The sequence below is a fragment of the Marmota marmota genome, unplaced genomic scaffold, assembly GCF_001458135.2.
Source record: "Marmota marmota marmota unplaced genomic scaffold, marMar, whole genome shotgun sequence".
NCBI classification, from domain to species: Eukaryota; Metazoa; Chordata; class Mammalia; order Rodentia; family Sciuridae; genus Marmota; species Marmota marmota.
This window is the reverse complement of record NW_025999968.1, coordinates 43,112,997-43,127,598: the sequence shown is the minus strand read 5'-3', so window position 1 is coordinate 43,127,598 and position 14,602 is coordinate 43,112,997. Positions and strand designations below refer to the sequence as shown.

At 30.0% G+C, this 14,602-nt stretch overlaps 1 protein-coding gene across 3 annotated transcripts in view; it reads right to left on the bottom strand.

Moving 5' to 3' along the window:
* Positions 1–14,602, bottom strand: part of Ncam2 (neural cell adhesion molecule 2) — a 479,693-nt gene that overhangs the window by 108,842 nt on the left and 356,249 nt on the right. For all 3 annotated transcript variants that reach the window (XM_048803529.1, XM_015478659.2, XM_048803530.1), the window contains one exon: positions 4,465–4,652. In XM_048803529.1, the coding sequence (XP_048659486.1) occupies positions 4,465–4,652 (188 nt within the window). The remainder of the gene's footprint in view (positions 1–4,464; positions 4,653–14,602) is intronic.

The following is a 14,602-nucleotide window of genomic DNA, read 5'->3' as shown; positions in this document are numbered from 1 at the left end:
AAAAAAAAAAAAAAAAAAAAAAAAAAAAAAAAAATATATATATATATATATATATATATATATATATATAATTCTTGTGCAAATATCTGTAGACAGGCATTTTTTCTTCATATTTAATAACAGTATCTTGCTTCCTTGTCCATTCAATTCCTATCATTCTCTTTTAGTTTAGGTGGAAAATAGCTGACCTCGATCTTTACACATTTGAAATCCATAATTAAGTTAACCTTTGGGGGTTCTACTGGTGAAGAGTGGGACCAACCCTGTAATTCTAATGTACAGAAATCCTGAAGTATCAATTCAGGAAAGAGATTTGATGATGATAATAGATATAATTTTCAATTTCAGTAACTATTTTTAAGATAGAATATGCTTACAATAAGAGAGGCTGTTAATTTCAACTTTATCCCAAAAGAGAGAAAAATGATTTTGTGGTAATGGGAGGCTATTAACTAAGAGAGCAATTTTGAGGTCCATTGAAGATGATGATTCTGAGCAAGTACAAAAAAGCTGTTTCATTCATTTTCTAGTCAGCTGTCTATATAGGAACAAATCAAGCTAAAGGCCCAGAAGTTTTAACAGCTCTTACGTAAGTACTTCTAAGTGATTCAAATATGGATTTTTCTTATATCTACCATTTAATAAAACAGGCTAATTTAACTCTAAAGTAATTCTACGGTCTTTCATATTCTCCAGTCATATGAAAAAGATTTGGATATTCCATAAAGCAGAATGTTATTTATTGAATCAATACAATGCAGAGGCAGGGTGGCCACAACAAAGAATTGTGCCACCTGCATAGCTCCTTAAGATTAATAATTTAAATATAGACTTTTACATTGAAACCATTCTTAAAAAGGCTCAGTCCACTTTTTTTTTTTTTTTTCCCTCCAGGGAGTTCAATTGCCAACAGGCAAAAAGCTTTACAAGTACCTTAAATAAGTAATTCCTTTATCATATTGTACTGTTAACAAATATAGAAAATACCCATCATAGCAAAGCATAGCTCTAGATTTAACCTGGAACATATTTGATGTATTCTAAGGAATTTAATATGAAACTGAAGTCCAGTGTTTTGATATGCAAACTTAGCATTCTAAAATATTAAAAAAATATCAAAATATAATCCACATATCTGTGTTTATTATAAAGCACTAAGTAAAAAATATTCACATATTTAAAATGTGCAAAGTCCTGATAATATTTATTAAGAAAGTACTGAGAATATGTACTCATAAAACTTTTTAAAATTTTTTAAAATATATAGTTCAAATACAATTAATTAATTCAATTAATTTTTTAAAATATACAGTTCAAATACAATTAATTTATTAGTATTTGACCTAATACAGTTAAAAATTACTCTTGAATATCAAAATAAAAGTTGATAACTCAATATTAATATAGGGAGTTGGCTTATTTTTCCTAAGTCTGTACAAATGGATTTATTCTTTCTATGTATTGTACGGTGATACAATCTTATATAAAATAGTCAGAATCTTCTACTGAGGACATGATGCAGATGATCTAAAACTGAATATTATTCCAAAAAACTTATTAGAATTTCCTGCTATCGATTTTGGCCGAAAATCTGTTGAGCACCTCAGGATATGTTTGCATAAAAAGAAAAATACTTAAAAAATGTATAACCTTTTCAGGTGTATTTTTTGGCAATAACCCAAATGACTCATATGGTCATATGTAAAAATTCACCCATTTAAAAGGTTAAGTGTATGCAACTTTAGAAGAAAAGGAAAAGTTAAAAAATCAAGAGGTCTATTATTGACCAATTATTATTAAGTTTAAAATTGATTTATTTTTCTATATTTTATTATATATTTTTTTAAATTAGCACTTACATGGCTACTGTAATCATTATAAAGTAAAGATGATGAAAGGTATTATCCCAAGCAACTATGTATGCTAACAACTAAAAATTAATGATGTATTTTGTTCCTCTTTCTTTTGGGTTATTGTTATATTTTGCTTTCAAATTGTGAAAGTTCCACATCTGTATTTTTTTATTCAAGATTTACATTTAATTTGTGTACACAGTATACGCATAAATCAATGTTTGTTCAAAGCCAGTGCTTTAACTGAAAACTCCCTGGCTGAATATAAAAAAAAAAAATTACATTTTTTTTTTCACATTGTTCTGGGGAGAAAAACCATTTAGACAGAATTTTAAATAGCATGACATCTTTACATAAATAAAATAATTAAATGTTGTATTTATAAAATGTTTCTTGACTTTAACAATGGAAATTTATGAGGTGCCTCCACAAACTCAATGTGTCAAAATGACTAAAGCAGAAATTAACAACAGCCTGTCATTAAGAATGAACTTAAATCTATCTGCTGTGTACTTGAAAGAGTTAAAGAGGTACTATCACAAAATATGCAAAATTGGTATATTGATTATTTCAAGCTGAAATCACTTGAGGAACTGGAACTTCAGGAAGAGCCATATACCTGTATTTTTGCACATGCAGGAAGTCAAAAAGATTTTTTGAGGAGAGATGACCTTCAATATCAAAAATGGAAAATAGCCTTAATCACTAGAGACTGGGAAATGAACCTGAATATATAAACTATTTAAAGTATTTTTTATCTTTCAATAGCTTTTATTTCTCCATATATCTTCAGTTATATTGATAGAATTAATTACCTAGTCCACTGTCGTGCTGCCTTCACAAAATTATTATTATTATTATTATTATTATTATTATTTTGCAAGCAGAGAGAAGGAGTGGAGAGAGTGCAGTGAAGTGGTGAAGAAAAAGTGCAGAAGTAAAGTCTATTGTTCTTTCTCTAAATTTATAAAAGTAGTGCCATGCTTCAGAAGTTTGTGAAGATCCACATATACATGTAAAATTAATAAAACTTTTACATTTATCTCTTGCTAATCTACTCATGTATGGGTTGGGTTCTGAGAGTCTTCCAAAGAGCCCACATAAGAACTAAAGGATTCAAGTAAAGGGGATCTCTCTCTCCCCTACAGAGTGCATGTGCTCCCCTCAACTTCATGTCTACTGAATCCCTAATTCCCAGTGTGACTATATTTGGATATAGAGACTATAGGGAGGTAATTTAGGTTAATATGGTCATAAGGTTGGGGCTTAATCTAATAGGACAGGTATTCTGATGAGAGGAATAGGCAACAGAAAGATCTCTATTTCTCTATTCCTGTCTGTCTTCCTTCCTCTTTCTGTGTGTATATGAGGAAGAAAGACAAAGTGAGGACATGGCAGGAAAATAGCCAGCTACAGAATAAAGAGTGAGTCCTCTCCAGAATCAATTTCTGCCGGCACATTGATCTTGGACTTCCAGCTTCTAGATACAAGAAAATGCATTTCTGTTGCTTTGTCATCTAGTCTGTGATATTATATTGTGACAGAGGAGAAAACAAATCTACTACCCCAAACTGAAGTTAATTTAACCTGTTTAGAATTAAAAAAAAAAACCTGTTCAAAAGTCTTTGTGAAATTGCTATCCACATCAATTCACCAAAAGCTAGTTCTTCTAATACAATTTTAAAGAAACTGATCTAAATTGAATTAGCTTATACAAATAGATTTATTATCAGTTTACTTTTCCAAATATAAGAAGATGTGATGGTCAAATCATTCTAGCAACCAAACATTTTATTAAATCCAGCTACCAGGTAGAAGAGATACTGTGGTACCAATGAGAACACCATAAGTTACAACAGTATGAATATCAGGTATTAAAATGTACATTAAAAAGGTGCATTGCTTTTAATTTATGTAAACTGAATTAGTGGAAAATGTATCAGTTTTCATCTGAACAAGTTTGTAACAAGATCACCAATTTTTCCAGCAGCATCACAAATTAGAAAGGATGATAATCATTGTCATAGACTTGTAGAAGCATTGGGCATTAATACATACACACACAAATCTGCAATTACTAAATAAAAAGAATATGATTCAAACAGTTCTTAAAATCCAGTCACCTGCCATTATAAAAGAGTTCTCTCAAATCAGAAATATTAAATAAAATAAAATAAGTAAACTTGGATTATTCAGGAACCTATATCAGAATTATAAATGTACAGCTATCAGATAAAACATATACTAGTCAGAAAAGAGCACAATTACTGAATAAGTGAAAAGAATAAGTGAAAGCATAAAAACTAAGGCTGAACTCCTGCCCTTGAAAATTGTCAAATTATTAATTTTTTCTGATATTTTTCCTAATAATGTTTTTCTCTCTAAAAATAAATCCATGAAAAATAGGTATTTGCAATATAAACATATTTATATACAAGTAAATGTTAAAATAGTCATAATAAACACATCATTATCCAAATATATAAAATTTACCTTTAATAAATAAAAATGTGAAATATACAAATGATGATGTCATTATATATGTAAATATTTAAAATAATAGATACATGCTAAAATAACATAGGTTACTGATGTTCACATTAAGACTTACCTCTAAGATCATCTTTCTTCCTGCACTATACGTCTTTAAGTTAGTGGTATTTCTAGCTGGTAAGACTAAATTCTCTTTCCGCCAATGGATTGATGCTGGTGGATTTGAGTTCACATCACAACTTATATTGATTGGATTTCCTTCCCAAGAGTAATAAATTGTTTGGTTTGATATAAACTTAGGGGCATCTGTAAAATAAAACATATATAGATTTGTTTCCTTTAAGATAATTTCTAAATTAGTATAAATATTAGCAAATTTTATTTTATTACAAAACAGCCATAACTCTAATTTTATATACTCAATACATGACATTGGAACTCATGAAAATATATAATATTTGAATATTTCACCACACAATTTTCATATTATGAATGTGACCAATATCGTGGCCAATTATTAAAACATTAAACAATAGAGTTGAATTCCCTCTTACCAATTTAATAAGAATATTTATTAATGAAATTAATAACTACCTACATAGAAAGTGTTTCTGGAGCAATGCATACTATAAAGAGCAAGTTTAGGATAAATTTAATAAAACCAATGGTTACTGAGTCATTATTTAATCATATCTTCTTCATAACAATCTTTTTATAAAACATTGTGAATTAGGTATGAAATCCTTTGACAATACAAGTGAACTTATGAATGAAGACACGAATTGGTGTGAATATACTATGTATACAACCAGAGATATGAAAAATCGTGCTCTATATATGTAATAAGAATTGTAATACATTCCACTGTTATATATAAATTTAAAAAGTAAAAAAAACAAGTGAACAAATATTATTTTTTAAAGTATCATATATTTAATTTTTATTGAAATGAATATTCTAAATAAATTCATTATAATTAATTAAAATTAACCAGTCCCTATAATTTCCCATATTTTCTATGACAGAAGTTAAGGGAAAACAGACACTATATGGGAGTATTTTAGAAATGTTCTCAAAATATTCCCAAGTGCTATACTGATGTCACATGAGGAACTTACTGCAGGAAGGATCATCCTACTTGTCTATCTCTACAAGAAGCAAGTCACCAAGATTTTTTTCAGGGGAGATATCCTCTGCATACCAAAGTTGGAAAATATTCTAAATTACCACAGTGTAGTGATTGTGGCTGCAATTAACTTAAATAATAAAACTGTGAAGGACCCTATATTCTATTAGTTTCTAATCTAGAACTTTCCAGGCTAGATCAGATAGCCATTCATTCTGTCATTCCTTCACAAATTTATTGTATTTTGACTATTATATATAAAACATCATGCTTTAAAACTTCATTATTTAAAATTTGTTTTTTTTTAATGAAGAACCCTATGTACATGTAAATTAACAAAACTTTTATGTTTCTATCATGTTAATCAGCTATTCTATAAATTGAGTTCCTAGATTAATGAAAGAGCCCACAAAAGATTTAAGAAAGATAGAGGGTCTCTCTCTCTTTTCTTTCTCTCTCTCTCTCTTCCACTATAATTTTACATCATTTTATTGCAAGATCCTAATTTTGAAGATACACAAATAGAGTAACCTCTTTTATTCTTAATTTACTGACTGTATAGTTATCTGAGAGGAATAATTATTTATTTCAAAATAAAAACATATTTCCAATTTAGATTGTAGTTTAAATTGTATGTAAATACTTATTACTGTTAGCAATACTAGCTCTTAGAACTTAACAATCCATCATAAATTATCGATTTTCATTGTCCTAACTTTGAGCATTTTGTTTACTGCCCATCTATATTCTGTTTGGTTAAATTTGCTTATTATATTTCAGATGTGTAATATAAGAATTATAACCTATAGTACAAATCCACTTTCAGAATCCATCACATTCCTTTTTAAAATTTAGATTAATTTATATTAAAATTTATGAGTAAAAACATAAAAATATCATGTATGAATGAGTACTATATGATGCTTTAATAAATGTAAATATTTTATGATGTTTAAATCATGTCATTCATATATATATATATATATATATATATATATATATATATATATATATATATTATTCCTTTATGGTGGAAACAGTCAAACTTTTTCTTCCAGCTTTATGAAATATACACTACCTTAATTGTTACCAATAATCATCCTAGTGTGTAATGACACACTGGAATTTCTTAATCCTACTTAATTGTAACTCAGTTACCAAATGATCAAGCTTTTCAAGTTACTTCCTCTACCCACCCTCTCTCATTTCTTGTAACCACCATTCTACTCTCAACTTTCACGATAGAAACTGTTTTAGATTCCTCATATGAGTGATATTATGTTTTACTTTTCTGTTCCTAGACCATTTCACTTAACAAACTGACCATCAGTTTATCCCTGTTTTAGAAAATGAGATTTCATCCATATTTAGGCCTAAGACTATTCACTGTGTATATTTACCATATTATCTTTATCTTCTTATCAGTTAATATACAGCTTGGTTTTTCCAATTTCCTCTCTGTTGTGAATAATGCTACAATGAACATGAGAATATAAATGTTTATTTACTGATTTGATTTTCATTAGGTAGTAGGACTGCTGGATCATATGGTAGTTATTAAAAAAATTTGTAGACTATCCTTACTATTTTCCACAATGGATATGCTAATTTACATTCCCACCAAAAATTGTGTAAAGATTACTATTTCTCCATATTCTCAATACCACTTTTGTAAGTTTTAAAACAACCATTCTTATTGAAATGAGGTGATATCTTAGTCTGGTTTTGATATGAATTTCCCTGATGATTAGTGATGGGCAGAAAGTTTTCCATGCTGTGCAGAAACTTTTTAGTTTGATGTAATCCCATTTGTCTGCTTTTGCTATGGTTTAGAATCTTATACCAAAAACCTCAATGTTCCCATTTCAATGTCCTGAAGCATTTTTTCTAGTAATTTCATAGTTTTGGATCTTACATATTAGTCTTTTGTTAATTTAGATTTGACTTTTATAAAAAATAATTGAGAGAGATTTAGTTTCATTATTTGGCATACGTATATCAACGTTTCCCAATATGCTAAATTCAAAACACTGTATTCTCTAATGAGTATTCTTAGTACCTTTATAGAAAGCAGTTGGCTGTCATGTGTGGGTGGATTTCTAGGCTCCTTTTCTGTGACATTTATCTATGTCTGGTTTTACACAATGCCATGTTGTTCTGATTACTGCAGTAATGTAATATACTTTGAAGTAAGGTAATATACTGTCCGTCATTTTCTTCTTTTTTCTTAAAATTGTTTTGGTTCACACACACGCACACACACACATTTAAACGTGTGTGTGTGTGTGTGTTTCTATAAATTTTTTTTAAAAAACTCTGTGAATAATGATATTTTTATTTTAATGGGTATTTTCCTGAACCTGTAAATAATTTAGGGTACTATAAATGTTTTTAACACCATTGATTCTTCAAACCATGATCATGAAATGTTTTCCATATATTTATGTCTTTTGTGGTTTAATTCTTCATTGTAAATATTTCACTTTTTAGTTAAATTAATTTCTAGGTAGTTTTATAGCTATTACAACAGACTGCTTTTTCAAATTTAAAACCAGATATTAATTGTTAGTACATAGCAGCACTACTGAATTTTGTATGCAGATTTGTATTCTAAAATTTTTCTATATTTATCTATTAATTCATAAGCTTTTTGGTAAAGTCTCTGGTGTTTCCTATCATTTAAACATAAATAAAAAGATCATCTTAAAGATTCATGATAACCACGAAGCAAAAATCTGTGATAGTCAAATAACAAAATAGTGAACAAGGAAACAAAACACTCTATTAGAATAAATCACTTAACCACAAGAAGACTGCCAAGGAAGGACAAAGAAAAAGAATACAATAGAATAATAAAATAGGTTTCAAAATGCTTACAGTAAGTTCTTAAATATTGATATATTACATTCAAAATAAATTGGTTAAATTATCTACTTAAAATGACTAAGTTGATTTTAAAAATAGTGTCAACTGTATGTTTCTTGTCAACAAGAAACCCATTTCATTTCTTTTTTAAAAAATCTTTATTTTATTCATTTATTTTTATGTGGTGCTGAGGATTGAACCCAGTGCCTCATACGTGCTAGGTGAGTGCTGTACCACTGAGCTACAACCCCAGCCCAAACCCATTTCATTTCTAAGGATAGAATCTGAAAATGAAAGGATGGAATAAGGTAATCCATGGTAATGGAATGAAAATGAAAAAAAAAAAAAAAAAACTAGAAGCTATACCTTGATAAAACAGACTGTAAATCAAAAGCAGTAAAAAAAGAGAGGGAGGGTCATTATATAATGATAAAGGGCCAACTTAGATAGAAGAGATAACAATTCTAAATATGTATGTATCCAATATAAGAACACAAAATCTATACAGCAAGTAATAGACATGATGGGACAGATAAACTCTAGTATAATAATGGGTGATTTAACATCTAATTTTAGCAATGGACAGAACAGCCAAACAGAAAATCATAAACAGTAGACTCCCACACTCCCAGAAATTCTCAAGCACCAAGCACACAGAGCAGCAAAAGGACAGACAGGCCCCAGTATAGCTCAGCCCTCACCTCCAGGGATATATATTGACTCCTCCATCAATCAACTGGTATGATGGAGTGCACTGAACTGTTTAGGCTACTTCTTTCTTAGCCTGGCCACAGATCTACTTCTGGATCCATTTTTTGGGGGAATGGAATATAGCAGTTGAAAGGAAGCCACACTATCAAGGCAGCTTCAAAAGATTAAATCAAAATAGAAATTCAATACTAATAAATTGAGTCTACAAAGCTGAGATGAACAAAGGACATTTTCACTTGAAATAGGTGATCTGAGTCCTGAGAATAATTGCTGGCTAACACTGTGGAGGTGGTACACTGAGACAAGTTAAATTTTTATCAAATCTGGTGTACCCTTAGTCATTTCTTCCAAGCCTAGAAAGGACAGAAGAATAGGCTAATGCATTCCACTCTCCAAACCGTGGCACATGATCTGTGACTCTGGAAAAAGAGAGAGCATCATGGATGTCCAACCAAGAATGGAATGAAACCCTGCAGTGAAAGTATGCTTATAGACTTCCTAAAAGTTTGACCACTTTGGTTTAGAGCTAAGGATAAATGAACTGCACAATAACTGAAAACTCTCCCCAGAAAATAAACAAACAAACAAAAAACATCCTGACCAAGAAAAATAGATTAGTAGGCTACTCAAAATCATTGTTAATAATTTTTAAATGATTTATTAGTATGAGGCATTGCTATGAAATGGCTGTAATTACTGGAATATTAGTTTCACCTCTTAACCTGTTGTTAGATACTGGACATGGTAAACTTTTCAAATTGAGTGAAAATATTGACACCAAGACATTTTCCCAGCCCAGGACACAAAGTAAAGAAAAGGCAGCTCACTATAAAGTGTCCTTATATAAAAGGAGAAGAAATAATTATTCCAGAAGAAGGTTAGAAATTATAACACTATGAGCTGGGCATGGTGGTGCACACCTAGCAGCTTGAAAGGCTAAGGCAAGAGGATCACAAGTTCAAAGCCAGCCTCAGGAATTTAGCAAGGTCCTAAGCAACTAATTGAGATCCTGTTTCTAAATAAAATACAAAAATAAATAAACAAACAAACAAACAAACAAATAAATAAAAGAAAAGGGGCTGGGGATGTGGCTCAGTGCATAAGCACCTCTGGGTTCAATCCCTGTTATCAAAATAAAATAAAATAAATTAAAATACTAACAATATGAAAAATCAAGGGAATAAGCCACCCCAATAGCTCATAGCACAACTGACCCCAATACACCACAGTGGAGAAAATGTTAGAATAATTATTTAGAAAGTGGATAATTAAATGTTCAATGAATTAAAAGAAGATCTAAGAAATGAATTGAGAGTGAATGTACAGAAAAATGAAAAAACACTTTAATAAAAAAGATAGAGATTATAAAAACAAAACAGAAATTCTGGAAATGAACAACTCAATAAATTTTTAAAAATCAGTTTAAAGCATCAACGTTAGATTACACCACATTGAAGATAGGTTTTCACATATCAAATCAAAGTATTTAATCTTGAAAATCGAGTCAATAATAAAGAATACATGTTTAGAGACTATGACCAGAATACTTAATCAATCTGGGTAACATTAGGAGACCAAATATAAGAATTATTGACTTAGAAGGAAGCACTGAAATACAAATTAAAAGAAGGAAAACCTTTTCAATAAAATTATACCAGAAAAATTACCAAATCTTAAGGATGAAATGGAAATCCAAATAGAAGAGACATCTAGAATCCCAAATAAACAAGGTTGAAAATGATACTCTCCAAGATATATTATGACAAAATGCCTAATAAACTGAACAAGAATATAATTCTAAAAGGTGTAAGAGAAAATCAACAGGTCACATTTAGAGGTAAGTCAATTAAAATTACTACTGATTTCTCATTTCATACCCTCAAATTCAGGATCAGTTGAAATACTATATACAGGCTCCTGAAAGATAATATGTTTCAACCAAAATTGTCATATCCAAAAAGACTATCCTTCATAATTGGAGATAAAATTTAAAATTTTCTAGGATAAATCAGCATGAAAAAACATAATTAATGAGATATTTCACAGAGAATAAATGGAAAATAAATATCAGAACCAATGCATGGATGAACATAACCAGTAAAATTATTAAAAGAGAATCAAATCTGAATTAAGCATCAGAAACAAACCAAAACTATAGGGATAAAAATGATCTCTCTACAATAGCACTGAATGTCAGTGGTCAAAACTTGCCAATTAAAATGCTTAGACTGGCACAATGGATCAAACAAAAACACCCAACCATTTGTTGCTTACAAGGGACTCACCTTACAGACTATGACAACAGGCAGAAGGTGAAAGGTTTAAAAAAATATACAATGAAAAAGAAGATGAAAAGCAATCAGTTGTAGCTATTCTATCTGACACAATGGACTTCAAGCCAAAATTAATCTGAAGAGACAAAGAAGTTCATTTAATATTGGTTATTAATATAAGGGAATCACCCAGAAAGACATAATCACTAAAAATATTTATGTTTCTAAAATTGGTGCACTGTGTACATAAAACAAATCCTACTCAATATAAAGAATCAAATAGACAAAAGATATAAACCTTTTTTTTTGAAAATAATAAAGACAAATGACCAACATCCATAGCAATCAGGCAAATTTAAATCAAATTAACACTGAGAATGTCAATCACAGTCAGAATGGCAATCAAGAACACATATTAATGTTGGCAAGGATGTGGGGAAAAGGTACACCCATTGTTGATGGGACTGACAATTATAACAATCATTTCAGAAAGCAGTATGAAGATTCCTCCAAAGACTAGGAATAGAACCACCATATGACCCAGTTATCCCACACCTTGTTATCTATCTCCCACAAACCCTAAAATTAGCATACTATTGTGATACAACCACTTAAATGTTTATAGCAGTGTAATTCACAATGGCCAAGTTATGGAACCAGTAAAGGTGCCCCTTAACAGATGAAAGGATTCAGAAATGTGCATAGATACACAATGGAGTTTTACTCAGCCCCCCAAAATAATAAAATAATGGCATTTTCTGGTTGATGGGTGGAACTGAGGAAGATCATACTAAGTGTAAAAACCCAGGCTCAGAAATAAAAGGTCATTATTTTCTCTCATGGGCAGAAATTAGAGGATAATAAAGGAAACCGGGAAGGGTGGGCAGCATGGAAATAAAGGGAAAGCAATGGAATAATGGGAGATGACTGAGGGGGAAGAAGGAGGATAGGAGAAGGAAGGAATTGTGGAGCGAAATTGACCAAATTATGTTGTGCATATATATGAATATAGCCCAGTGGATCTCACCTTTATGCATACATGTAAAGCATCAATTAAAAAAAAATCAATCAATAAATAGAAGAAAGACCAATAGAGAAGTGAAAGAGAGTATGGACAGAAAGGAGTGAAGGGAAAGAGGAGGTGCTTGGAAATGAAGTGAAGCAAATTATATCCCATGCATGTATGATTATGTAAAAATGATTCTCATATTATGTATAATTATAATGCTCAAATGTGAGCATTAAAAATCCAGAAGATTTAAATTTTATCCTAGACAAAATGGATCTAACATTACATCTATAGATCCTTCTCTGCAACAATTTCAGAGTCACACATTCCTGCCAAACACACATGAATATTCTCTGGGATACACTATAAAAATGTCTCAAAACTAGTGTCAGCCAGGTATAAGGCACACACCTGTAATCTCTGCAACTTTGAAAGCTGAGGCAAGAAGATCACAAGTTCAAGGCCAGTCTCAGCAACTTAGCAGGGCTCTAAGCAATTTAGTGAGACCCTGTTTCTAAATAAAATTTAAGAAGTACTAAAGATATAGCTCAGTGGTAAAGCACCTCTGAGTTCATTCCCCAATACTCTGTCTCCAAAAAAGTGTGCATTAAAAATAATAAAAAAATATTTTGAGTATTTTTTCTGAAATTTCTTGAAATAAATGAAAATGGAAACAGAACATTCCAAACCCTATAGAATGAAGCAAAAACAGTTTTAAGAAAAATGTTTATGGCATTCAATGTCTATATCAAAAAAATGGAGAGATCTCACACTACCTATAACTATACCTCAAGAAACTAGAGAAACAAGAAAACCAAAATTAGTAGGAGAAAAGAAATTCAAACCTTTGATAGTTTAACCAAGACAATGAAAGAAGATTAAAGTAAATATAATTAGAAATAAAAAGGGAGATATTACAATGGACACTACAGAAATACAAAGGATCATTAGAGATTACTGGGAACCACTATGCAACAACAAATTTGATGACCTAGAAGAAATTGACAATTTCCTGGATCATACAACCTACCAAGATGGAATTTTGAGGAAATATAAATCTTGAACTGACCAATAATGTGTAACAAAACTATTATCTAATTTTAATGCCAAACTTACATGCAGGTATAAAATACTTATTAAATGGTTTCTATATGACAGCAAGTTTATATATTTTATTATATTGAATATTTATTTTGATAATCTTTTGAACAGGTAATCTTTGCTTGATAAATAAGGGATTATGTTTAAGAGAGGTCTAGTTCATTCTATTACTATGTTGTAGGGATGGATAATAATTTAGGACTATTGTAACCAACATCCACAAATTCCCAATTTAAACCCAAAATAAAAATTTAATATTAAAGAGTAGGAACATTTGGTGATGGGGACACTATCATACAACAGTGAGGGAAATATAATTGGGATAATACTTCAGGAAGATAAAGAATCTTAAAAAGCTTAATAATCTTGATTCTGTAATCATGTCTTCCTTATCCAGTGGAAATAATAAAAAAATATTATCCAATTTTCACATAAAGAACACTTATTAATTTTATTTAAATAATAAAACTCAAAGCAACTTAATATTCCACAGGTGAAAACTTAATGGTATGTCTCTTTAATTATGTATGCTAAATATCATACACCCATATTTGTCTATGGTTTTCCATAAGCATGGCAAGTGTTGTCCTTCCCTTTGTATAACTGCCTTTAATACTAGTCTCTACACATTCTGATCAAAGTCTTTCCACAAACTTGGCTTTTCAGTGAGGTTCTCTGTTTTGTATTTTCATAGCATTGTTTATTCTCCCCAATTGTGGTCATAACATATTGGAAGGATCTCTTAGATTGTTTCTTCAGCAAATGATCTGCCTTTGCAGATTACTATGTGACGCAGTGAAACATTTATATAATGGATTGCATTGCATTTTTAAAAGTCAAAACTATACATTGAACTAACTGGAAATTAAAGTCAATTATATATTTCAATCCAGCTTTTCAGTTAAATTGAAAGCAAGTTATTTCTAAAAGTAAAAAGAAGTCAAAATCTCTTTCAAGGGCCAGAGGTAAAGAATCTAATATATAACTAATAAAAAAGCAACTATAAAAGCTATGATTTTTGACATTAGAAGTCAAAAGTGAAGTGTCTGTCTATAACTGAAAATGTTTTATTACTTCTTTATATATATATATATATATATATATATATATACTATTCATATACTTATATACTATATATATGTGTGTATGTATGTGTGTGTGTGTATATATA